The sequence below is a fragment of the Melanerpes formicivorus genome, unplaced genomic scaffold (assembly GCF_026170545.1).
Source record: "Melanerpes formicivorus ecotype bairdi unplaced genomic scaffold, bMelFor1.0.p_v2 SCAF_27, whole genome shotgun sequence".
NCBI classification, from domain to species: domain Eukaryota; kingdom Metazoa; phylum Chordata; class Aves; order Piciformes; family Picidae; genus Melanerpes; species Melanerpes formicivorus.
Genome location: NW_027142379.1, coordinates 1,199,527 through 1,226,706, shown reverse-complemented (window position 1 = coordinate 1,226,706; position 27,180 = coordinate 1,199,527). Strand labels below are relative to the sequence as shown.

The 27,180-nt window shown below is 43.6% G+C and overlaps 2 protein-coding genes across 2 annotated transcripts in view; both read right to left on the bottom strand.

The window, feature by feature from the left end:
* LARP7 (La ribonucleoprotein 7, transcriptional regulator) lies at positions 1 to 25,867 on the bottom strand. Its single transcript, XM_068153830.1, has 14 exons — positions 25,679 to 25,867; positions 20,885 to 21,100; positions 19,551 to 19,651; positions 18,831 to 18,914; positions 18,246 to 18,410; positions 16,932 to 17,040; positions 15,851 to 15,943; positions 15,219 to 15,596; positions 14,080 to 14,209; positions 11,168 to 11,289; positions 10,090 to 10,208; positions 7,180 to 7,339; positions 4,773 to 4,864; positions 1 to 488 (listed from the first exon to the last, which is right to left on the bottom strand). The coding sequence occupies exons 2-14, from the start codon at positions 21,081 to 21,083 to the stop codon at positions 408 to 410; spliced, it is 1,833 nt and encodes a 610-aa protein (XP_068009931.1). The 5' UTR covers positions 21,084 to 21,100; positions 25,679 to 25,867; the 3' UTR covers positions 1 to 407.
* Positions 25,868 to 26,491: 624 nt separating this feature from the next.
* Positions 26,492 to 27,180, bottom strand: part of ALPK1 (alpha kinase 1) — an 88,115-nt gene continuing 87,426 nt past the window's right edge. The window contains exon 21 of the mRNA XM_068153829.1: positions 26,492 to 26,587. The gene's annotated coding sequence lies outside the window, so the exon portion shown is untranslated. The remainder of the gene's footprint in view (positions 26,588 to 27,180) is intronic.

Sequence of the window (27,180 nt, the reverse complement as noted above, 5' to 3'; positions counted from 1 at the left end):
AATGTGTCAATCGTTTTATTTCATAACCTAGTGTATAAAACTTCAACATACAAAAACAAAAAAAGAAGGGAACAAAAAAAATTCAAAACCAACCAACAACAAAAAAAAACCAAACCCAAAACACAGAAGTGAACTAAAGCCAGACCTCTTTTTACACTTTTTTTTTCTCTTTAACCAGAAAGCTTTACCCAGAGGCTCAGAAGCAGTAAACATTCAGCCTATTGAAAACGGGACTCAGAACAATCTTCATACCTGCAGTCTGCAGCGCTATGAATCAAACTGATTGTGATGCCTCCTTAGAAAGGGTTTAGTTGCTGTAAGCAGTGGTGGCTGTGGGGGTTGTTTTCCTTTTGTGTTTTTCTTTTTTAAGTATCTAGTTCACTTGGAAGATCACAACCAGGTCTTGGTTACTTCTCTTCAGTGAAGCGAATATGTTTGCTTGCTCGTTGAGTCTTTTCAAGTCTCATTCTTTCAGCTTTGGCAATCAACTGCAAACAAGACAAAAAAAAAAGGCAGAAAAGGTTAGAGGAAAAATATCTTCTTGTGATCTTACCTCACAGTCATGACCATCTTATTGACTATTTATCAAGCTCCATAAGGAAAAGCTGATCTTTGAACAGCTGAGCTAACCCATGCATCTAACAACATCAGTTAAAGCAGCCCTGATAGAATTTGTCTCAGAACCAGCAAAAACAGTGATGCATCTCTTCAGCCTCTGCACAGCAGCTTTCATTCCCTCCCCTCTTCCCTCTCAACAAGGTTGAAGTAAACAAAAATCACAACTTCAAAAATCATCCCCAAAAGCACAGTCTCATATAGTAAGTTAACAAACAAACAGACACTCTGTTGGATTCATGCTGCTACTGAGCTAAGAAAAACCAGGTCAGACCACAAAAAGAATGCCTTAGGAATATTGTGTCATTTTCTGCACTCAGCAAAGAAACAAAAGCACTGAAATCCAGATGGGGACCGTCCTTCAGGCTGGGAAATCAGCACAACAGTATCACAAGCCTGCTGGGAATGATTCTCAAGAGCTAATGGTGCAGTTTGGAGGAACACTGACGCTGCAAATCCTTAATTCCGACCCCAGTCTGACCAGTCGCCTAAATCACCTGGGTTAGCAGCTTCCAGCGTGAGAAACACTCATGTGGAACATAACTAAGCCGCTGATTTCTAACTTCTGGGTACAGTGTCTTCAGGCAGAAAGCAAAACTGAGAACACCATTAGAAGCATACTTGGTTTTCAAGCACCCACATTAGAACGTTCCCAGATGTACTGGCAGTGCTGCAGCAAAGTCACATTAATACCCAGAAGCAAAGGTACAAGCTTTGTTTCCCCATTAAGATTCTTCAACCATAAACCAGAGCTCAGGAGGTTAACTGTGAAAAAGAAGCTAACAAATAATGACAAAACAAAATGCAAGGAACAAGACAGGCTGCCTAATCTGAGTAGAAGGTGAGAAAGCAGGAAGTTGCTCTGACTCTAGGCACATCTGTAAGGCACCAGCATCAATCTGCATCAACTTCACTGGTGGAGACTACTGAGAACATAGGAGGTGGTGTTGAGGCAAAGGGTCACTTCCTCAGCAGACAGTCTGTTAGATTTGAAAAGTTCCAGGAATTCCACCCCACAGTGATGTTCCATGGATGCTGGCTGTGTGCAATGTCCTTACACCACCAGTCTTACTGGTACGCTGCCCTGTGGCCCCCAGTATTTAACTTGAGTGCAATCCTTAACTTGTTCTCAGCAGCATCAGAGCACAAGTTCTGACAGAAGGCTTCTCAAACACTCTCCAGAAATAAAATTGATCTGAAGACGTAATTACAACTTCCCTTCCCTTTCTGGTACCTAAAAAGTGGGTTAAGAGTTAAAGTAACAGGAAGCAATGAGTACAGTGGCTTGCTGATTCAACACGTGGAATGGAGAATCACAAACACTGGAAGGAAAGCTTTAAGATATGAACTGCCCAATTCATACTGGTATTTCTGTGTCAGCATCTCAGAACCTGCAAGAGGCCTCAAGGCCATTTCCAGCTAATCAATCCAGTATTTGCACTCATTTATATGCACATCAGTCCTGTCTCCCAACAGCTACCCCGCCCTTCAGCAGAGAACCAGGGAAAGGGGCTCATTTGTGCTCTGGTGCGAGACTTCTCACCAGCGCTCAGACAGGGAACTGGTCTGTCTTGCAAGGGCAGAGCCCCCGGGCAGAGTGAGAAGGAATGGTGTGGGCTGTGCCCAGGCATTCCCACTATCCTCCTTTCCCATATATTTTGCAAATTATTCCGCCCTCCCCAAATACCCAATTCGCACTTCCTCACCAAATGCCTTTCACTTCTACCACCACTCCCACCCTCTTAAACTTCCTCCTTTCCTCCTGTGTGAGGGGCCCGACAAGGTGTAAAGTAGGTTCAGCAGCACCACCTCCCCCAAAAGCCCAGGACAAAGTGGGAAGCTTGGAGGCACTCCTGGCTTTGCAGTTGTAACAGGAGCATTCAATCAGCCCTGAGTTTAAGGCTAGAAAGTCAGGAGCTGCTTTAGGCCTGCAGAAACTGGCAGTGCCCTAAGGAAACAGCTCTGGTAAGAAGGACTTGCAGTTGTAGCACTGAATCACTAAGGTGGTTTTATCATGCAGGTGAACAAGAAAGAAAACATGGATTTGGCAGGGGCCATGCACCAATCTGTATGCTCATTATTGCTGTGAAGACAATGAGAGCACTGCAGCTATACAGCCTGTATGAATGGAACTTTAATGCCTGCATTTAAATACTAATTGAAAGAAAGTATAAGACGCTGTCTCTATTATAAAACAGCTAAGAGACAAATGCTCATCCTCAAAGAGAGATCCTGTAAGGGATTAAAACCCCTTTAACAGAAGATAATCTTTACAAGGAAGATACACTAATGGCATAGTCAGCTGTATGTGTTTAATTATGAATCGTTTCATTACTTTTTCCCTTTCATGATGACCTTCAACAGAAGCCAACTTCTACTTTGGAAGAATGGTCAAGATAAAAACTAGTATTAATAAATAGAGAATGAAGCATTGTTTTTCTTATTACCAGTCCCTATTTCTGGGATAGAGCCTGTCAAAAAGTGACCACAGGGTTAAGAGTTACTTACTCCAGGGAGGCATTCTTTTCTAGATGTTTTGCCTCACGGTGTTAGCATTTAAATAGCATTCACTGAGCTTTGAAGTTAACACCTCCCAGAGCTGCAAGGTGATGGGTAAGGGGGAGGAACAGGAGTTTGCACCCCCAGTGCTGCTATTGTCAGGCAGAACTGAGACAGTTTATATTTGCAAGCCTCAATGAGGTACATTACTGGCCAATTTACACCAGTTTGGTCAACAAATGCCAACCTTCAAAAGAGGAAGAGGAGAAACCAGAGTGCAGGACACCTCCAACTTGAAGTCGAAGGTGCCACTGGCACCTTTTGTTTCAAAAAGTAAAAGTACACTGAGGGAAAAAAAAAACAACTGAAGGAAACCCTGGCAGTGCTCAGTAAAAAGCTCTATAGCTGTAGATCTTTCACATTCCCTCACTGCTTGTGCTAAAGACTAATGTCTTGAGCCAATGTCACTTCCATGCTTTTAAGATAATTAAATCAGTCATCTGGGGAAATACTTTATGCACAGTTTTTGTTTAAAAGAACTAGATTCATTTGTCTGCAGGAGCTCGGACAGAACATTTAGACCAACAAGATAATACATGCAAAGCATGCCTTGTACAAGGCAAGGGTTTGACCTGTACAACTGCTGCTCCTTCAGGTCAATGTCATCTTTCTTTTCAATTACATAGGGAACAAGGAGGAAATTTACGGCACCGTGGTCACTGGGGTGCCTAGGAAACAAAAAGTCTCCAAAGTCACCAGCAAATAATTAAGGTCAGATGATTTTGAAGTTTTGCAAGCAGCAGCATAAAGATTCAGGTTAAAGCCAACTCAGAAATCTTATCAGTAGCCTGTGAAGTAAACCTAGCAATAAAACGGCTGTGAAATACTCTTGGCTCCTCTCTGCCAGGTAAAGGAGCTAAGTAGCTCAATTAAGAATGCTTCTGCCTGGAAGGATCTTCGGGGGCAAGAGTGGAGATTGCAGCCTGCGAGTTCCTTGTGGCCTCACAGGCATGTCAAAGTCAAGGCTGGAAAGGAATTTCCCTAGATGTGAGGGGGTTTGGGTCTGGATGCTGCTGCTGCTCAGCTTATGGATGCTTGCAGCAGCATTTGGATTTTTCTGGATCAGAACAGAGTGGTGCACAGACTGTTGACTACACTAGGAACACACCAGCATTCACACAGAACTAAATAAACCTGCATCAACTATGGGAGGTAAAAAAAACCGGATTCACTCTGAAGAAACCCATTTTCTTTATCATACTAGAGAATGAAGCCTAAAGCACTACACTTTATCACACTAGAACAAATCAAAATTACTTCATTTTTAAATGAGCTTACCCAGACAGGATTTTAAAGGAAACCCAGCTTAGAAATTAACTTCATGCCTTTAGTCATGGATCTAACTTTCTCCAACTGGCTTTACAAAGACCAGCCTTGCACTTGGCAACTGGACCAGGACAGCCACACGTTCTCTATTTTGTGACTGTAACACCCTGCTGCAAAGTCAGTAGAAAGTGATTTAACTAATTAAACATGCAGTCAAATGTTAAAGTACTGGGGGGAAAACAAAAAACCAACAACAAAAAGAGAAGAAACCTACACAGAGAGTCATATTTTCAATCATGGTTGCACAGGTAAAACCTTCACTTGTAAATTACCTTCTCAGTGCCCCTCTTCTTTTCTCGAGGCTGGTTAAGCTTAGCTTGTCTGTCCACTAGAATCTTCTGCCAGTAACGCTGTTCATGATCACCTGGAAAAAGAAATCAACAGTAGAACACATTAATAAATGTATTTAACACAAGTGGATGCAGTGTTTTCAGCTGTGAGGAAGAGGGATTTTTTTGCCAAGGTAAAATTACCTCTTAGGGAAACCTAACAACTATTTCCTCATCAGTCTGAAACTTCATAGTGAAAGAAGTCCTAGAGCATTGCAACATCTGAGCTGCACACACAGAGGTGGGCAAAGCAAAGAAGCACTGTCCAAAGAAGCTCAAAGCTGACACCAAGGTCTCTGGCTCTGTACAAGCTGGACAGGACCTCAACCAAAATCCTATGCATTTTATTAACTTCAGGACTGGATTGCCAAGTAAGTTTTCCTGAGCAAGGAGTTTCACAAGCTTAAGCAGAGCTGAGGGAATGTGCGAACACCACTCTCTACATGTAATTAGCAGAAGCAGCTCAGCTCCTGCTCGAGTTTCACCATAGCACTCAGAGGCCCTTTGATTTACTGATGTACTCAACCTCTGACCAGTTTTGAACAATCAAACAGAAAAAAAGAATTACTGTAAAAAACGGCTGAGATGATTTTGTTTCATCAAAGCCATTGTTAGAAGCAAACTCTGGGGACTTCACAGACGGTTTGGGATGGTTGGACGTGAGGGGGAAACGAGAGGAAGTTGTTTTGCAGCGAGAAGCAGTTTGCCACTGTTTCCTCTGGTTTGTGCTGCAATTATGGTGATGGGCTCTGTGAAGTGATGTAATGTTTGTTGTACAGTCTCACAGGAGATCTTTGATAACAGGGGAGTTTTCAAATCATCTTGGAAAAGATTCCCACAAAAAGTTATGGAATTAATGCTTCTGAGAACCATTTTTGCATGTATCTTAACAGCATATTTTATACATTCTATCACAACAGCATCTAACCATTACCATGGATGCTTATTCTATTGCCAGATGAAAAGCTGAGGTTGTAAAAGTTCTAAAAAGCAAAAATGCTACTGGCAAGGTTTTAGTCCCTGCGGCAGAGTGTGTTAAAGATTCTTTTCTCATCCTCATTCACTGCCTTTACTTTATGCCACCAGGAAAAGCTGAAATCCTCCTGCATTCTTCATCAGCTTTTCCATTCTCATTTCAATGAGCCAGACTGAGAGAAAAAAAATAATCTTAAGACTATGAATGGGAAGCTCCTACAATGTAGTACTTACTCCTGATCTACTACTATGCTTTTATATATGGATACAAAACCAGAGGCAAACACACACAAAGCACACAACTGCATAATGCTGTATTTCAAGTTCTGGAATGCAGAATGCTCTGGAGACAAAACTATCTCCAAATGACATTAGCAGCATTCACTGAGTCTCAAACTTTAATTAACTTTTATATTATCCTGAAGGTTAATGCTTCCATTTTAGCTCTTCCTTCTGCAAGCCTTAATTGACATTAATGGGTTTTTACAGCCCTGCATGCAGGGAACTGGCCCTGTGTGAGGATCTGTGCAGGAGGGTGGAAAACATTTAAATGCACAGATGAACAAAACTCATTTGGATTGTTTTATCTGAGTTTTGGCCTTTTTTCCTCTGTGTGTGTGTGACCATTTGTATTTTTAGTACATGTCTAGTGCTTAAAAGTTTTATGAATATAACAACAAAATTGAGAGGTTTTCCTCCCCTCACATCCATAAAAAGATCTCTCTGCACTTGGAAGACTACTCCAATCTAATACAAGATAATACAATGTAGAACAGCAAAGTAATGTCAGAGACAAAAGCAACCCACATTAGGATAAAACTCCAAAGTAAACCAGTAAAGATGTTAGTGTAAATACAATCAAAAAAAAAAGGCATTAGTCAGGCATAAGTTATTCACCTTCCTGGAAAAAAAAAGAAAGGTTAATTAGAAGGCAAGTGCTAAAAGCACTCTAAGGGCACCCATGCTGTTAGATCCTTGTCCTGCTATTTCACACACAAGAAAGTCTTCATTTAAAATTCTTTTGCACCATCAGAACGTTAAATTCATAAAGCTGCGACGTGAATTAAGCTCTACAGTCAACTGCCACTAAAAATGGCATCCATCAATCTCTAAAGAAGAGGATTAAGTTGATAAAGGCAAGGAAAATTACTGTTTTGGTCTGGACAGTGCCATAAAACTCTTGGGTGTTTGGTTTTTTTGTACCAATTTCACTGTAACAGCAAAAAGAAAAAAACAGCACAGAACAAAATAATGCTACACAAAACATACCCACGAAGCCACCATGCAATACAATCCTTTCCACAGTACTTTTCACAGGCTCTCCTGTACTACCATGGAAAAAAAAGAGAGAGAGAGAGAGAGAGAGAAGTCTTACCAGTGAGAACTTCGAATTTCCAGTTGTTTTTGATCTGTATTTCTTTGTGTGATCTCACAACGGTCTGTGCGTCCTCTGGAGTGTTAAAACGGACATGGCATTCTGTGTCTCCCTCCAGCATATCCACATAGGCAGCTTCAGCCAGCACTGCCAAAGCATTCTAGCAAGGCAGGGAACACAAAAAGAGTATCAAATGAGGAACTTTTTTGGACTCTCTGTAGATCACTGACACTGTCAAAAAGGTCATGAAGTAGAAAGGCAGCAACTGAACTTTTTCATTTGATCCTTTACAAACAGCTTTGAATTAATACTTCAACATATCTGGATTCTGATTTAAGACCCTGCAACATCTGTTTCTCTCTCCTCCTGCCTGCCAAGAACAATTTCAAGCAGTTATTTTTTTCCACATAAGAATAATTTTGCTAATGGAACATCAGTATTTCCCCATTTATTTCAATACTGCATGGACTTTTGGGTTTTTTTTAAGCAAAAATGTGTACTACAACACGGAAATATGTTGGTCCAACAGGAAAAAAAAAAGCCCTAGCTTCACTCTATGCATAAAATACGTAAAAGCAAGTTCACTCGTGGCAGATTATGTGATAAATTAGTGGTAAACCAACCCTGTTTGAGAAAGGAGCAGTAGTAAACCAACCCTTCCTATCTTTATGAAGTGACCTCTGCCTGAAAATTCTCCCTGACAGCTGAGGAGTCACACATGCTCTTTCAGATCAAGTACTTCACTTTTCATACCTGCTGTTAGGGAAATTAGCTAAGACCACACATTCCTAGTCAATTTGGTTCACAGCAGGCAAGCTCAAGTAAGATGCTTCCATTCAAGAATTACACCCCGCTTTTAACCCTCCACTACCACCAACAGCCTTAAGACAGAACAAAAATCAAGTGCCAGTACTGTTGAGATCATTTAGGAGCCAAGCAAAGCTGCTCTCCACTCTTAATTCTATTATTCCAAAGTCCTGTTTACATGGCAAACCAGAACAACTCAACTTCACTACATCTCTGAGATGTGCCTTAGTAGCAAAATACAGACCTTGTGAAGTAAAATGTTAAAACACCAAAATAATACTGAAACTACTCTGCAAAGATCTTCCCACTCTGGGAAACACAGATAAAGTCTTGAAGCTTATTGAGGAAAGATCAGCTTAGATATATTGCTTTGTGGCAGTGCTGGATGTAGCTGTGACAGTCCAGGAGTATGGTCAAAGAGAGCTTTTGCCAGCAACTATTAGAGCCTGATACAGTTTGCAGCTTCCACTGCTGACCTGAAAAAAGGGCTGGTGCATCCTCAAGATGATTGCTTCTTTCAACTACAGCTGTATTCTCCAGTTCTATGTCCCTCATAAAATCTGGCTTTATTTGCTTGGTAACATTGTAGGAAATATTTTGCCTACCCATTGATGACATGGAAGGACTACCTTAACCTTATATTGCTCCCCTCTACTTTATGATTAGTTTCCCCTAACACTAACCTCAAAATACCTGAAAGCGCTACAATAAGTTTGTTTTCAGCTCTAGCAGGAAGAGTAAGCTGACATCCTGAGCACTCTGTTAAGCTGTGACACAAACTTAACCCAGTGAGATGTACGCTGCAGTCAAAGGGGCCCTCAGACTTTACAGTGACAAGTACCACATTCTCTCAATGTCTCCAGCACTCAGACAACTGCCTACAAATACACCCAAGCTGATAAGACTGATTAGGTTGAAACTCCACCATCGGTTTGTTTTCAGCAAGGTTCTCATCTTACTTAGGTTCATGCACACACTAAACCTCACAGGCTTGCAAGCAGCCAATGATTTCAAATGGGCTCTTCTGTTATTAAAAAAGTCACCTCAGAGCTCCCATCTTGAACCATCCTCTTATTGTCCAAAGTGGTCTAAATATTTATGCCAACGTGGATGAGTTGTTCAGATATTTCCAGATATATCCATCCAAAATTGCAACTTGTGGGGAGAGAAAAAAAGCCCTGTGTCACATGTATGGAAAATACAGGATCTGGGAAATAAATCTCTTGCCTGTGGAAAACTTTTAATATTGCCACTTCAAAGGGATGCACCTTAAACCTTTAATTTCTTAAAAGAAAATATCCTACCTCACATGTGGCTTGGTTTTGTTTGCTCTTCTGGGTTTTGTTGTTTTGGCTGGTTGGGTTTGTTTTTTTAAATGAGAAAGAAGAGCAGTTGCTATGGGACAAATACAGATACCCACCTCAAAAACTGCCTCCAGTTCTGGTGTCCCCGGTGTAAGAAGGGACGCAGAGCTGCTGGAGTGAGTCCAGAGGAGGGCCAAAAATGAGCCAAGGGCTAGAGCACCTCTGCTCTGAGAACAGGCTGAGGGAGCTGGGGTTGTTCAGCCTGGAGAAAAAAGGACCCTAGGGGACCTTAAAGCTGCCTTCTCATACCCGAAGTCAAAAAGCTGTTTCTCATGCAGAGAGCATTTTCTTGTCCCCAAATTCCTGTTAAGAGTATAAACTCCAATAGACTAATAGCAATGTCTTGATCTGAATTGTGCTGGAATGACTGGCACGATGACAAACACAGAGTACTGCACCCACTTTGTCCTTGACTTCTTTTTAAACTGGAAAGAACTACTCATCCTCTAGAGCATTACTTGTCATTATTTTCACTGTAAACTTGACATTGCTTGAAGCACTCCAAAGGCTCACTTTTGCTCTGAAACATTCTCTTGAACTAATTTTGCCGTTGGAAAATCTGCAATTAACAGCTACTGCAGAAGAATCTCTACACAGCCACTGGCCAAACAACTGGAAAAAAGAAAACCCAAACCTAAAAACAGCAAGACTTGTTTCAGTGGTATTCCATATTCAAAACATTTGGGGGGCACTGTAAGAGGAAAGGCTAACAGCTACCCTGAGGTTACAAAGGCATTACCTTGATCTGCTTCCTGCCCGGCAGGGGCTCCGTGCTAATGATCTTCACAATCACTCCACTCACAAAGCGGGGCCCCATTGTGTTGGCCTTGGAGGGGTGGGCGCAGTCCTCACTGGTGGCTGGGCAGTTTGAAAACGGAGAAGGGGAAAAAAAACCCAACATAAACCACCAAACCCGAATAAATTCATTATTTTGACAAACGAAGATGCTATGAAAGCACATAAGCAACACGATGCACACAAGATATGGAGCAAGGGTCATCAAATATTTGTCCTGCAGATTAATTTGTGTTTGCTTTTTAATCTAAGATCGAGATTGTGAAGAAGGTAAAGTTAATATGAGTAAAAAAAGAGAAAGAAAAAAAGAAAACAGCCTCAAGAAAAGAGTCTTAAGAAGTTTTTTACAGCCTCAAAGGTCTTATAAGATTATTTCACATTCTATTCATTGTAATTTATAGTTGAACTCGTAATTCTAGATTGATTAAAAACAAGCAGACAAACACTGAAATGTCAGGATGTAAGAAAGTGAAGTACAGAGGATTCAGGGCAAAAAAACCAAAGGGCAAATTTATATCTAAAAAATGTAGAAATGTAACAAAGAGGTCAAAATGACAAAGCTTCTTCAACCATCAAGCTGACAAAACTCCACTGCAAGCCGTTTTCTGGAATGCCTTAGAGAAACTGCTGCAGGTATGGTTAAGCTTAAGCAAACCAGGCCCGAGTTAATTAATCAGAAAAGCTGGGTCTTGATTTACCTCTCTGAGGCTTTTATGATAACAATTACCTAAAAAGAGCTCTAAGGTTAAGAAGCTGGAATATGCTGAAATGACTTGTTTAGGCTTTACTGTCAAAATTCCTTAGTCCCAAATCTAATTAAATGAAGGAGAGCTGCTGTTAGTAATATTTGGCAAAAGAAAGCATCAGCATTTTAGAAAATAAAACCAACTGGGAGTGTTTCTGGTGGACCAGGGTCTTAAATCACTCCTGTCTGTGTACTGGAACCATGGGGAACACAAGAGAAAAGGCATCACAAGCAGGATTTCATTCATCATTTTCTGACTGAGGCTTTTGCTGCCTACCAGACTCAGTGTCCATCTCTGCCACAGATTCATTTTTGATTTGTGCCATTGTTTTCTTCAAGGCAGCCATGCTGGCTTTTTGAAGGGCCAAATATTCTTGCTTCAAATCCATCCATTCGGTCCTATAATGCAAGTAGAAGATGTCAGTTTTAAACGAGAAAATATCCTTGGGTAACAAGAAGATGAAAACTCAATTTATAGCTTCAGCTGAACTTGGTGAGCAGTACAGGCCAGTTTGGCCATCAGTGATCTCCCTACACTTAGGTTAAATTAAGCCTTGTTTATAGCTGCTTTTTAAATGTTATTGTTATTTTCTTTAGTTTTTACCATCCCAGGCCTAGCGTTCAGATTATGACGCCCAAATTTGTTTTACACACTCAGGAAGCATATAGAACAGCCTGGTAAATTATGTTTTCTACTCCACAGACCACAAGCACTAAATTCAGGGTTAATTCAGAGACAGTGAACTCTGAATTCAGTGAATTAGTTCAGTGAACCCACTCCTGTGTTACTATACCAAGAATCAGTCACTTCGGTTTTTAGGGGGAGGGGGGGAAAAAATAAATCACTGATGGAAAATCAACAACTGGTTAAACTCACCAAAAACCCACTGAGATAAGAACATTCCTTACTATTCAAATGCATTTTGGTTAAAAAATACCACCACATGGAAGCAATTTATATATTTACATACATTTAACATGGAGATGTTTCTGCAAACAGCCAGAGCTTTGCTCCACAGCAACACAATGCCTATAGTGCCACTGTGAGAACGACTCATTGTTACCCTAATCTGTGCTATCAAACAAGCTGATAGAGGATTTTTAAAGAGGAGGATATCTTGTGGTAATGGTTTTAGCTGTTAACATTGACAACTGTATACTTCAAAAAAAGCATCCAGACTCACCCAGGATCATACATTCTCAGCAGAGCAAAGACATTAAAATAACAAAAGACCCACCTAATGATTCTTAGAGATAAAAAGGCAACACCATTCCTTAGCAAGGTATGGTATAAATACAAGCTGAAGGAAGTCCTGCTAGCTAACTTGACTCGAAGGAAGAGAAGAGCATGGGGACTGAGTCAGGCAAGTATTCGCAATCTTATGCTCTTTTCAAACTTATTTTTGTTCTTCTTTGCCTACACTTAACTAAAACTTAAAACTTTCCTCTCTATTTGCTGCAGAGGTCTCCGAGTCTCGGTGGGAAAGGACCAAGCATCGTCGAGAACTCCGGGTTATTATTGTTGTTATTTTTTTGTGGACCCCTTTTACTTTAACATGGAGGTGCTTTCTGTGATCTAAACAAAGTAAGTGCTTCCATGTTTTAGTAGAGGTGAATCCTGATCGCAATACTGAAATACCTCACAGGATTTGGGGCTTTTTTTTGTTTTCGTTTTGGCTTTTCTTTTTTCTCGCTACGCTTCAGCTGGATGATTTTCACATCCACGAGAACGAAAACCGAAGGATTTTGGCTGCAAGCAGTTGAAGGCACTCTCCTCCAGCAAGAACTTAAGTGTTGCTGAACAAGACAACTTTTCAGCGGCCTGTGTGTTTGAAATATTTGAACCGATCTCTCAACTGTAAAGGAACTCCCTTCGCTTTAACATGGAGGTACCTGCTGCCTACAAAAGTAAGTGCTTCCATGTTTCAGTGGCGGTGGATCCTCAAGTTTCAGGCTGTTTCGGGCTCAAAGAAGCCTACTTGCAGTAACAGATACCCGCACAGGTTTATTGTTGCGTTATCGGCACTCTGTTTAAAAGTTTCATTGTTGTTTGAAGGATCTTTTCTTGGGTTGTATTTCTCCACTTCGGGATCCCCACAACTTAAATGTGGATGTACTTGCTTTGCACCTGAATAGTAAGTGCTTCCATGTTTTAGTGGTGGTGAATCCTATTTTTCCCTCCACTGAAAACCCTTTCCAATTCCTAGAACTGTGTTTTCAAAGCAAGCGCGGCCTCTGGGATACAGAATAAAGCACAGTTTTGCTATCACGGTATAGCACAGGATGGCAAGGACCCCCTCTACTTTAACATGGAGGTGCTTGCTGGATGCCTACAAAGTAAGTGCTTCCATGTTTTAGTTGTGGTGACTCCTAAAAGCCCAACGGTTACAGGAATATTTTCTGTTACACTTCTGGAGTAACATCATTTGGAACCAGCTCCATGTTGGGGTATTTGCACTTCACTGCAATTAAGCCGCTCGTACACGTGGCAATTTGAACCTTTACAGCTACAGGCTAATACTGTTGCTAATATGCAACTCTGTGGTATAAAATGTTGGAATTGCACTTTAGCAATGGTGATGGCCTGTCAGACATGCAAGGATCTTAAAAATCTGAAGTAAAATACTGCAAAAAGCTTGGGAATATGGGGAAAGCACTGTATATAAACCTGTTAAGCAATAAAGGCTCAATAAAGTATGTAAATCTTGGTCACTTGGGTTCATACAACTGCATAGTCCAGGAAAACATTTTATACACTTGAACTAATAAAAAGGTGCCACAAAGAAATGCCAACCCACACCCACACCCCCCCTCCCCAAACATACCTGAGGTTTCAAAAAGGCAAAAGCTGGCCAGTCAAATAAAGGCCAAAGCCTTCACTACTGCTTTTGCAATTGAATCTACAACATAATAAACAATGCAATATCGACCTGCAAAATGTACAATGATTGCATAATGTGTGAATTATGCAATTCCTGCCACTGGATAGCTGAGTCTACCCAGCCTGTATCTAATCCAGGACTGGAGGTAGTCGATAAATAAAACCTTTATTTTTTTTCCCCCCTCTGTGTGCAGTCATTATCAGAATACTCTTTTTAGATAGCCAGGTTCCACTAACCAGTAAACACTGCCCCCCGCCCCTCTCCCCCAGGTACCAGAAGCTGCTCACACAGTTGTTTCATAACCTACTTGGAGAGTACTCTGAGAGGAATGACTTCTTCACCCATTTTGTGCCTTTCTTTGTGTTTTTTCTTGTGTTTCCTTTTAGATTTTGAAAGGGATGTGTCTTTTTTATCTTTGTCCTCTTCTGCTGAAATGTCTGCATTAAAAAGTCCAAACAGCCACAACATATTTTGTTATACAGTGACAGATGTCGAAAGATACCGTTTACTTTGTTATAAAAAAAAGCTTAATGAACATTGATTTTCTGATTCAAATCTGTAGGTGAATCCTTTCCCAGAAACAGGAGCCTACTCCCTATTTCTAGTCCACTTAACTACCTGAGTGGAGCCTCTAATCATGGGTTCTTGTCAGCCCACATGTGATTTCAAAGCGACTTTTAATCCCATCTGTTGCTTTTCTTTTTTCCTTATCTCCTGTAAGAAACCAGGATCATATTATTCTTTTGTATTTTAATCTTATCTAGATTGTTGTACTGTCACCATTTGCCAAGGCTGACTCTCTAATCCATACTTCAGTAGAACTTCACTGATGTTAAATTTGGTGAACTTTTCACTTCTGATGAAATTTACCTGCTTCAGTGTTGAGAAGTTCTAACCTCTTCTCCATGCATTTTATCTCCTTGGAATGACTCAGCACAAGGTTTAAATTTAACTGCAGGGAACATCACTTATTCCTCATCTGACCTTGTTATGCCCTCCACCAGATCAACCATTTTTCACCTCCTGTCTCAACCAGGAAAAACCCTTTACCAGTTTTCAGCCTTTCAAAGACAGAAAGTCTGTCTGGGTATTTCACCAGCATTCCCAAGGTTCAGTTATGCAGTGCAAGTAACAGACTCTAGCCACAGCAAGTCACTTCACTAATGCACTTCTATTTCACAGATGATACTTTTCTTGTTGCCTTCCCTCAGTGTTCTTTGCAAACCCTCTTTCCTCACTTGCTCCTCACCCTCTAGCATACTAAAATTCTACTTTCTTCATTTGTAGGCCCCTACAAACACAATTTCAGCTGCAAAGAATGCAATTTCTGTAACTCAAGATTTTCTCCTTGCCTGGACTTGAAAGGCTTAGTTATGAGGGACAATCTGTAAGATCTGCCATTTGATTTCATTTGTGTATGCTAAGAAGACATGGAATAAATGTTACCATTGGATTCCTTTGGAGCTTCTGTGGTTTCCTCTTTTACAGGAGGAACTTCATCCTTGTGAACAGTTTTCTTGACTTTGGGAGCTGATGTCTCACCGTCTCCAGAGCTGGTTCTTTTTCTCTTCCCTGGCCTGCTTTCCCAAGGTGCCTCTGAGCTCTCTGTTCTGTCCCATTTTCTTTTCTCTTTCCTTGAGTGCTGCCTGTGAATCTCAATCCCCTCCATTTCTGAACACTCCGAGGAAGTCCTGTGTCTTTTGGATTTGGGTACTTGCTCTGTTGTAGTGTTTGTGTTTGACTCCTTTGTCTCTGCAGCTGCTTGTACATGATGGCTCTCTTTCTTCACTTTGGATTTCTTTTTCTTCTTCTTTTTCTTCTCTTCTGTATTAAAAACACAACATTTAAAACACTGATTAAAACCTAGATTAAATTACCTGAGCTAAATCAACAATCACAATACCACGTGTCATGATAGCCTGTGATGTGCAATGGAACACCCATCTCTAACTACAGGAGAGATGCAATACATTGGCACAAAGCTCTTCCCAGGCAGTTTAAGCAGAAGAGAAATAAGATGAGACTCAGTCTCACAAAGTGAGAAGGATCTCTGGGTCACAAGTGACTGGAGTACTTACTCTCACTTGAAAAGCTAGACTTCTTTGCTTCTCCCTTAGCAGATGCACATTTTAGGTCATCCTTTACTTGGCTTTGAGAAGAGGCATTTTCCTCTTTCCAGGCCAAGCAACAAAGGCATGAAAAAGGAAAAGAGAAAAGAAAATTATGGAGAATAAAAAGGAGATACTCAACCCAATAAATGTATCACAACATTTACATAATGAACAACTATTTGCCTTCTAAATTAAATAATATTACCATAGCTAAATAAATAATAACTAATTTTCAGCACTGTCTACTTCTCCCCAAGTTATCTGAGGCAGGATGCAACAGAAAGTCACTTCAGTGGGTTTAAAGCATGGCTTAAAAACAGGCATGGCTTTCATCTGATTTATTTTTGGTCCCAGCAGTTACTGGTGTAATAAAGGATTAGTAATAACAATGAGGAACAGGATTCATCATCATGCTCATGAAAAAGATGGGAAGATGTCTGAAGTCTGGGAAATTGTAATATAAATCAGAACTGAGGAAAAATGTTTCGGTGGCCACAGCTGCATCATCATTCTGTGATGCTGCTGGGTAAGGTGTAGTAGGTTGTATTTACTGCAAACACCTTCAGCTGCCAGGTCAGGATTCTTTTCTCAGGTTTTTATGAGTAATTATCCATCATGGAAGGGCAACTACATCATGAAAAACTTGTTCCACTAAGGACTGCTCTGCTCAAAAGCAAGAGTTCCAAAGAGGAAGGTAGGCAAAGCCCCACTGTCTTCATAGCTCTCTCAAAAGAAGTTTCAGCAGACAGAAGAATATCACAAGGTTTGCTCTGAAATATGTCAGATGATCCCAAACTGAGCAGAACTAAGGTTTTAAGTAGAATGTTGCTTTTATGTCTGGATCTTTCCCTTCAATACTAAACTTTTTTAAAGCAATCTGTGTCAAATGGGTCCTTTGCTAATTGTAAAATGCTTAGATGCAAACAGCAATATGCATTTTATCTTTACAGTGAACTTAGACTGCAGTATCACACCAGTTCAAAAGCCTTTCTTCAGAAGCAGAGGCACAAACCAGTTTGTTTCTTGATCACAGCAACTTAACACTTACCTACCACAGTGCTGTTACTTGCATTCAGGCTAGGAACAGGCTTATTCTTCACTGTTTTGGGGAAAATCCCAGGTTTCCGTGGTGCTTCTTCTGGTGGGTTATTCAGAAACTACAAAAATAGACAACTATTAAAATCCACAAACCATTCCTGAGCATTCTATTTCAACAAATCATCAGCCAGTGAAAAACAGCAGTTCTGATAGCCCCTCATGACTCCAGAGGGGTAAACATTTTTCTCTCAGTGGGTTGGGGCCTTTTTCCCCATGGGTTTGCTTTTTCAGTGCAGAGCTTGCTTGATTTCATGTTATTAGTGTGATGTCTTTGTGTCTGTTACCATTGTGATACAGAAACAGAAGTGCTTTTCAACTTTCAAATCACATTTGAAATCCTAGGCTACATTAAGAGAGTGGCCAGCAGGGCAAGAGAGGGGATTCTGCCTTTTGCTCTGCTGAGACACCACCTCAAAAACTGCCTCCCCAGCATAAGAAAGACACAGAGCAGCTGGAGTGAGTCCAGAGGAAATCCAAAGATGACCCAAAAGCTGGAGCACCTCTGGACAGGCTGAGGGAACTGGGGATAAGCCTAGGGAGGACTCTGGAGGGACCTTAGAGCTGCCTTCCAATACCTGAAGCAATCCTTCAGGAAGGCTGCAGAGGGACTTTTCACGAGGGTGTCTAGAGACAGGACAAGGAAGAATGGTTTGCAGCTGAGGTACAGTGGGTTTAGACTGGATCTAAGGAAGATCAGTAGGAGGGTGGTAAGAGACTGGAACAGACTGCTCAGGAAGGCTGTGGATGACTCTTTCCTGCAGGTATTCCAGGCTAGGCTGGCTGAGGCCTTGAGCAGCAGTCTAGTTGAGAGGTGTCTCGGCCCAAGGCAGGGAGGTTGGAGTAGATGTTCCCTCCCAACCTGAGCTATTCTATGAATCTCTGATTCTACTCTATGATTTAAATACAGAATATTAGGTATGACCACACTCATCTGATGGAATTTCACAGCCATTGCTCTGTGATACAGAGATCTCAATTTCCCTAAAGGATGCCAAAAGTGGCCAACTAAATTATTCCCTAAAAACACCCTTGGAAGTTTCTGCCAAGTCTCCAGGTTAACGCTAAAATTACACTTTAACTGTGGAAATGACTGGAGCTCTGGGGGCAGGAGACAGGAACACAAAGCCTGCTGAGCTAAGTGCTTGAATTTAGGCTATGTTAGGAATTATTTTGTCAGTAGGTGAGTTAGTGAAGATTGCAGCATCCCTATCACACAGGGACAAGCAGGAAGGAGGTTTAACAGACCAGAGGCACCACTACTCACCTCAATAGCTTTCTCTGCTTGCTCTTTAGTTTCAAACTCAACAAAAGCAAAGCCCTTTGGATCACCAGTGCTTTTATACCGGGGGATGCTGACGTAAACCACGTTACCACACTTCCCAAACACTCGCTCAATCCAGCTGTGATTGACATTTTTGGGCAGCAGCTCCTTAAAAAAAGAGAAAGAAAGAAAGAAAGAACATGTCATTTTCTCACTGCTGCATTGCCATGGTATCAAGATGGTTTACTACAAGCAACAGCAGCCAGCCACCCGCTCAGCCCCTCCCTGTCTCAACAAAAATATTGATGCACAAGTGCATTTCTGATTCCAGAAATGCACTTACTGCACTAAGCATGCACAAAGAACATCTACCTGCTAATTCTGGTAAAACTAGGTGGCTGCTTGATGTTGGCTTTGTTGCTCTTAATGCAGTAAATAATCCCATGCAATTAGATCATCACTGACAATGCTCAGCGGGGTTTGAATTCTTAAAAGAATTAATTAGCAGCAAGAAAGTTAAAGGGAGTTTCCAGAGTCAGCAATAAAAGGTCCCTGCCTAACACCAGGCACATCTCAAGCCAAGCTTACCACATAGACTGTTCGACTATCCACATCCTTTGGTTGCTCACCCAGCGGCTGGCGTCTTCGGATTCTAGTCCCTTCTAAATCCAGCTACAAGTAACAAGAAATGAACATTTCCCACAAGATTATTGCCACTTTCAGTGCCAATAGTATCATTCAAGGTTGGAAGGGACCACAAGGATCATCTAGTTCCAACCCCCCTGCCATGGGCAGGGACACCCCACACTACATCAGCCTGGCCAGAGCCTCATCCAGCCTGGTCTTAAACACCCCGAGGGACAGGGCCTCAACCACCTCCCTGGACAACACATTCCAGGGTTTCACCACTCTCATGGTGAAGAACCTCCTCCTCACATCTAGCCTGAATCTCCCCACCTCCAGCTTCATTCCATTCCCCCTAGTTCTATCACTACCTGAGATCCTGAGAAGTCCTTCCCCAGCCTTCCTGTAGCCCCCTTCAGATACTGGAAGGCCACAATTAGGTCACCTTGGAGCCTTCTCTTCTCCAGACTGAACAGCCCCAACTCCTTCAGTCTGTCCTCACAGGAGAGGTGCTCCAGCCCTCTGATCATCCTTGTGGCCCTTCTCTGGACACCTTCCAGCACCTCCACATCCCTCTTGTAATAGGGACTCCAGAACTGGAGGCAGTACTCCAGGTGGGGTCTCACCAGGGCCAATATCATTATTATCCAGCATTAGCAAACACAGGAGGGAAAGACTACAGACCTCTACCACAGATGAGCTTTTAACTGCTCGAGCTATCAATTTTCCATCAGTAGTCAATTTCTTCATCTTGTTGAAAGAAACAAGTAGGGATATATCGACATCTAGGGATAAAAAGAGAGGGGGAAATGATGAAATCAGGGTAATCTAGAAGGCATGAGTTATGTGTTCTAACCTGGCAGTAAGGCTCTGCTATTATTTTTGCAAAGTACGTCATCATGCTGCCAAGGATTTACAGAAAGCTTTCACCGTCAAAATTGAAGTTTCAAGTAAACCTATATTTCATTTTCTTTTGTGGCAACCTTTCTCAAAAGGAATTTTGTTCTTTCACCTCCCCACTGATAAGTATTGTCTTTGAAAAGAAAGGAAGAACCTCCCCCCCCCCCCCTTTTCTAAAGGACTTTTACAATACAAAACCAATTTGCATTGAAAACATGCCTCTCCTTCAAGCACTCAATTAAGTGTTTAAGGCAGCCTTCCCAACACAAAAGAGCCCCAGCTCCCACTCCAGTTGCAGTGAGTCATGCTGCCAAAAACCTTGACACAAAATGATGTTGCATTGGTCTTAAGTAAGTTAAAGGCATCCAAGCTCTGGCAGCTGTGGAAAACGCAGGGTAAATTTTACTTCTCTGAAGGCCTTTTTGCTTTAAAGCCCATTTGAAGTTCAATGTAATTGAAGACTACTCCAAGCAGTAGGCAGGCTCCCCTTTCACACAATGCAGCTGGACACATGCACTGGTGGCAAAAATGCATTCTAGTCACTGGAGCTAATGTGTAAATCACTTTCTTCTACAAATGAGTCAATAGTTTCAGAACTAAGCTCGACTTCCTACTCTGGGGTCAAATAAATCACATCAGAAATTGTCTATAGGAAAGAGGCCCAGAGTAGCAAACAATTTCTCACATAGCAAATCTGTGAAGAAAACACAAAAAGCTATCGATATCTACCCACAAATCCAACTGTCATTTTAATTTCTGCATCTAGCTACCCTACAGGCCAAGTACTGTACCTCCCCTGCTGACTCTTTGTTTCTTTGCTTATTCTTTAAATTACACAGTTAAAAAAGAAAACCAGGTCTCCCAGACAGTCCTTTCGGCCCTGGCAGATGCCTCTAATGTGCAACTGTTAGCAAAGGCAAAGAGAACACTAAACACAGTTTCTAACAACTAGTACCGAGCTCTGCCTCCTCAGCTGCCAACCCTAATGCTGGTTTCTAGCATGAAAGTAGCATCTTCCCCAGGAGCACCCCAGCACCCCAAAGTGACTTGTAACTGTTACCAGCAGCATGGTGTAGGAGGAAGGCAAACACGTTGAAACACAGTGACCATAAACTCACATCCATCTCTGGACTTCTCGATTTGCTCCCGGAGGAATTTGTCTTTGTGCAGATTGACATCACCAAACCAGAAGTCCACTTGTTTTGCTATATCAGCAAGCACCTGCTTCACCCTTGACCTCTTCTTCTTCTCTCTCTCCTTTTTCTGCTCAGTGCTTTCTTCTTCCATGGCTTTGTCTCTTGCAGTTTCAGTCTCCATTCCTGCCAGCCTGTCAACTGAAAGTCAAATATAACCTTTGAGAAGAATCAAAATAGTTTTATGTCGAGGAGTAAGCATTCTCATTCTATTTAGCTACTCCCCACAGCCCCTGTGAGACTATGTGCTAGTCATTATTTGTAGTGTAGAAAAACACAAAGCATAGAGAAAAGGAGGAAAACTAGGGCACAGAAAAACTGTGTGGTGAAGATTAGGCTGGAACTCGTGTCTCGTGGCACCTACTTCTGCCCTTTAGCCCCAGAGATTCACTGGAGGAAAGCTGGCACCAAACTGCAGGCTTCCCAGTTACAATTTGTACTATGAATTCAGAAAGCCTTGTGGACAGCCTGCCCTCCCTGTTAGAATTCTAGCAGCAGCTTCTGGATTTCAGCAGCAGCCATGGGATTCGCAGTTCCAGTTGCTTTTGTGCATTACCAGACAAGCAGTGCTGTTTAAAATCCATACAAATGAATTCTGTACAGCAGAATATGGTCACAGAATGTGTTTTAATAAGGACACTTCTCTGTTACCAGAAGAGCAAGCTACTTGCTAAAGAGCCCACAAAAAAAATACATCTAAAAAGCAATTTCCCTCACATTTTCTTGGACTTGGAAAAAGATGAGAAATCATTTGTTCTCCACTCCCTGTATGTCCCAGTGTGAACCATTAGAAAGAACATACAGACACCCCGGAGCACCACACACTTCAGAAGCTGCCCTCTTCTGCAAAAAGTAAAGCAGGGGAGAAAAAAAAGTCTGGATTATATAGAGGCCTTCAGAAAAGGCTGGGAAGAGGACCATGCTCAGAGGGTAAGTGTCATAAATCCAGCGGCTGGATTTATGTTGTCAGACACAGAAGCTGAAGAGCTCACTGCAAAGGTCACTCTGATTGAGAAGCATCTATAATCCTGATGAATAAATAACATGTAAAGATATACTCAGACACCCATTTGGTATTCACAGAGCTGGCAACAGTAAAGCTTCTTACTGAAAAATTGTCTGTGTGATGTCAAAAATGCAAACTACTCACTCCATCAACTGTCGAGGCCCTACCAAGGAGCAGTGATTCCAAAACCCTCCAGGCCTGCTTCTGAAACCGTTCTAACACATCCTTACTTGCTAGTCCCTGTGGCAGTCACCGTGCTATGCCTAACCAGATGTTTTTCGTTTCTTCAGTTAGGGCTCTTTTACCAACTGTCACTGATTTTCACGGCAAACCAAGTTCTGAGAACCTCCGAATCAGGCCCCTACACATCAGGGATGAACTAGACAGAGGGTAGTGACTTGAACGTGCAGATTCACCTTGAAAAATAGCAAACCTTTTCAATGCATCAATCACTTCAGTCAGTCCTTGAAAACTGCCCATCAGCGCAGCACTTCACATCAGCAAAACAAAGCCAAGCTGCCAGAAGCAGACAGCTGTTTGAAAATGAAATTAACACAAAAATTAAAGTAATTAATGTAGCAATCACCATATGAAAGGCTTCTCAGCCCTCTGCCAAGGCTACCCAGAAGGAAACGTGAGTACAGCCATCAGAGAGGAAGCCCGATTCTACAGCAGGATGACAAAAATGGAAATGCTCTTCAAATTATTGTGCAAATCAGGCTTCCTTAGCTGGATATCCGTTTCTCTACCTGCTGTGAGCTGACCACTCAAGATAGCAAAAGGTCAACAACCACCTTGGAAAGATAAGCCAGGTGAAACTCCCAACCGAAGTTCAAGCTCTGTTCAATCCCTCCAGCAAGACATTTGTATTAATAATCAGCTGAAGGACACTGTACATAGCTGAGGGCTATAGCAAGTTGCACCATTAAAAGGAAAGCATCATTTTTTGGACACTTTCAGTGGTAGAACAGTATTAAAGGACTCTTACTGCCTGCCTCACAGTCCTATTCTGATAAACAATTGAAATCAGAAGTAAAAGCAGGGTCAAAACTTCACTCTGTTAAAGCAAAACAGCTGCCATCCCTCAGCTTCCCTCAAATGAGCCTAATCTAGTAGGAGGTGTCCCTGCTCACTTCAGGGGAGTTGGACAAGATGACCTTAGAGGGACCCTTCCAACCCAATGCAATCTGTGAAATAAAATCATGTGTGAGCAATACCGGGAAGGGGAGACACAGTTAAACACAAGGAAGTAGCTTTAAGAAAGCAAAGATAATGTGAATGAAAAAAACCAAACCAAAACACACACACACCCCCCCCAAGCACCAGGGCATTTGAAACAGCAAAATGTGGTAAGAGGAGCTGGAAGGAGGAGAAAAAATAATTCTACTTTTTTATACCATGAAGATTTTTCCACTGCCTCTTCTGGATATTTACTCCAAGATAAATGCAAGTATTCAGCAAACCTACAAATACTCTCAGAGAGGCATTCTACACTCCACCTTAGATATTCTTCCCCTAATCTATGCACAGACAGAACAGCAGTTCTTATCCTGCCCTGCAACTTCCCCCCTGTGGAAAGCAAGCTAAGGAAGGATAGCATAAATTCTTAACCCAAAACCAGAACCTCCTGCTTTTTTCTCCCCTATTTAAACAATGAAACCAACACAGCATTTTAAATCCACATTTAAGGCAACCAAAGATGTCCTGAAAGCACCGTGCTCACAACACCAAGAAAACTTTGTTTCCTTGACAGTGATGAGCTAAGGACTGCTTCCAGACTTAGGCTGATCCCACTGTGCCAGTCCTGCTGTGGTTACTTTTGCCTCTGTCTTCACAAGAGGCAAAAGCTGGGGTTTGAATAAAACACAGGCCTGCAGCACAAGTCCATGAGATGGATTCAGTCATACCACTGATACCAAAAGGGCAGCTCAGCTCTCCTGTCTTGCCACACAAGGAAGGGACCTTAAAGATCATTCAATTCCAACCCCACCCCCTCCCCTCCAGCATCTCCATGTCCCTCTTATGCTGGGGACACCAGAGCTGGATGCAGTGCTGCGGGATGCTGTGCTGCTGCTCTCACTGTTTTGGATGCAGCCCAGTACACAGCTGCCTTCTGGGCTGCCAGTGACCATTGCTGGCTCATGACTAGTTTTTTCCATCATCTGACACCCCCAAGGCCTTCTCCTAAGGGCTGCTCTCAAGACATTCCTTGTTCAGCTTGGGACTGGTCTGACCTAAGCGCAGGGCCTTGCACTTGGCCGTGCTGAACTCCATGAGGTTGGCTTGGGCCCACCTCTCAAGCCTGTCCAAGTCCCTCTTGACAGCATCCCTTCCCTCTAGCATATCAACTGGACCACACAGCTTGGTGCCATCAGCAAACTTGGTGAGGGTGTCTCAGTCCCACTGTCCCTATCACTGACAAAGGCAGTGGTCCCAGTACCAAGCCTTGCCAGAGGCCACTTGTCAGTGGTCTCCATTCGGACACTGAGCCATTGACAACAACTCTGAGCGTGGTCCTCAGCCAATTCCTTATCCAGCCAGTGGCCCACCCATCAAGTCCCAATCTGGTGACCAGGACACCATGCAAGACAGTGTCAAAAGTTTCACACAAATTCCTGTAGATGACATCAGTTGCTCTTCTCTTATCCAGTGATGCTGTAACCCCATCACAGAAAGCCACCAAGTTCCCAGGCCATGATTTGCCCTTGGAGAAGCCACGTGGTTAATACCAACCCCCTCTCCTTTATTTCCTATAGGCCTTAGCAAAGCCTTCAGCAGCATCCACTCCTGCCTGGTAAGCCAGTTCAACTCTGTGACCTGAGAAGATGGTGTTTTCTTGTTCTTCCCTGCTGCATTAGTGAATTAAAGTAATTAAGGGGCTGAATAAGCAGCAGAACTAATGATGGGAAGCAGCAGGACTAAGGACTTGGGAGCAGGATCAAGGTGTGCACAAAAGCAGGACCTATGAGCCCTGTTAGGAGCAGCACACAGACTGGCCCAGAAACACTACATGGCTGTAGGAGAATCTCATCTTTTTCAATGTGGTATAGATTTTGCTAGCCCCAACTTTGCTGGTGTAGGACCTGGCTAACTCCGGGTTCCCCACACGTCTGAGCACCATGTATCTGACACCTCACAGGTACTGACCACCGCAGGCCTGAGCACTGCTGCTGCCATTGCTCAGGGACCTTGCATCGATTCCAAAGCAGCAGTGCAACACTATGTGTCAGGTCTGGACCCTGCGAGCACACACCCCAGCCAGCACGGCCGCCTGCGCTGCACCTGAGGGCAGAGCCACCACCGCGCCCTGTGGGGAGGCTGAGGCACAGGGGCGGGTGGACACCCTCAGGAAGGCGCCGCACTCGTCGGGAGAAGCACCGTGAGGGAAAGGCGCCCAGAAGCCCAGCACGGTGGGGACAGAGGGTCACCGTAAGCAAGGCTAGGACACGGTTAAGCGGCTGCACGGGAAGGCGACAAACATGGATGACCACTGCCCGGAGCAGCCGGTGCCCACCCTCCGCCTGGGGGGGCCGGGCACGCGCACCCCTCAGCGCCACCGGCGCCGCAGGGCGCATGCGCACGGCACTAACGGCAGCCGACAGAGCACGGAGGGGGCAGCAGCGCCCCCTGCCTGTGTCGTTGTCACTGCCGCCGCCGCCACCACAACCGCCGTCGCCTCAACCGACTGTGCCCCCGCGCCTCTCGCCGCTCACCTTCACGTCGCGCCCGCCGGAGGGGAAAGGAAGGGCAACTTGGCTAGGCGACGTCAACAGGGGGACACCAGACTACGCCGTCCGCAGCCGGCCCTGTCCCCTTTTCCGCGGCCCCGCCGCCGTTGTCGTTGTTTGTCGTCGTCAGTCCCGGCGCGACGCGCGACCCCCGCAGGGAGAAAAGCCCCGCGGCGCCGCACGCGCCTGCGCAGCGCAGCCCCGAGCCGCGCGCGCCTGGCCGCTGGGCCACGTGACTTCCTGCGGGCTGCGGCGCGCTCTGACGTCAGGCGGGCGGCGACGGCGGCGGGAAAGTTTGGACAGCAGGAGGGGAACGCGGAGCCGCCGTCAGCCCCCTGCGCGCCCCCCGGCACACGGTGGGTAGGGCCGCGGAGTCCGCTGGGCCCCTTCAGCCGGAGGAACAGCACCTCCGGGGATGGGGGTGTGGCTGACAGTGGGTGACTGGTGCTGGGGAGCGTCAGGACCCGCCCGCTGTAGCAGCCCCCGGGGCGGCGGCCGTGGCTCAAGCGCCGCGGTGCTGAAGGACCTGTGTGGCGAAGAAACCTTTAATAGATTCGTGGGAGCGTGTGCCGGCAGCGCTCCTATGCATCCCTGCTCCCACGGCACTCCTTGCTGAGTTAGAGCGGATGCTCGCACTGATAGCGCCGCGTTCAGTAGCTAAAGGAGCAGTTCTGCGTTCTTTAGGGGTGTCCATTTCCGAGGTTTTGCACATTACTGAACACCCGGGCACTGCCGAGAAGGTGGCAGCTGTAAGAAAGTGGGAGTCTCTCTCCCTTCTTAATATAAACTCACCTACGCTTAGCCTGTGTCAGCTACTGCAGCAGTTGGTCTGTCACCTAGGGAGCCCTCCCCAGCCAAGAAGGAGGGTCAGGAAAAGGAGAGGAGACCTGTGGGCTGAAATAAAAATGGACTTGGTGAAGCAGAAAAACTAATACCAATGCAAATGTAAAGCTCAGCCTCATCCTCGGCAAACTTCCCCCTTTTATAGTGCAATGTGCATGGTCTGGGAAGCACCTGTCAGCTGCCCAGCTGCTCTGGCTGACTTCAAACTGCTAACAGCCCATGGCTGGCCTGGGATTCTGTCTCAGCACAGCAAGAACAAAACTCTTTCCTCACTTAACCACAGCATAAGAGGAGCTGACAGTGTTACCTCCTGTCTTGTGATCAATTTCATTGCACTGCTGTTGCTTTTATAATTATTTGCTCCTGGTTTCATCATCAAAAGCTATTTTAAAAGTTACTGTGATCTAATTTTAAATATGTAAAGAGGCTTCACTTCATGGGTAGCTGGTTTTGAGAGTCAGTTATCTTTAACATGAATTAAACATGCATGGGCAAGTCTGGACTCAGTAAGCTTGCAACAAAATTATTCTGTTAGTAGCTCAGGAGCTTCAGTGAATTTTTTTTCCCCCCCTTTTTGCTTCAAATAAACATGTCTAGGATACTTTGTGAATTCTGAGTTTGCAGAGCTGCCAGCCAGTTCTTTA

What these genes read in the sequence shown, in the direction of transcription:
- LARP7 (XM_068153830.1), bottom strand. Translation starts at nt 21,083, where the DNA reads ATGGAGACTGAAACTGCAAGAGACAAAGCCATGGAAGAAGAAAGCACT. An exon ending in AAGCAGAGAAAGCTATTGAG is followed by an intron (nt 17,041 to 18,245) that starts GTGAGTAGTGGT and finishes CTATTTTTGTAG; the next exon opens with TTTCTGAATAACCCACCAGA. An exon ending in AGAGATGGACACTGAGTCTG is followed by an intron (nt 10,209 to 11,167) that starts GTAGGCAGCAAA and finishes CAAACTGCCCAG; the next exon opens with CCACCAGTGAGGACTGCGCC.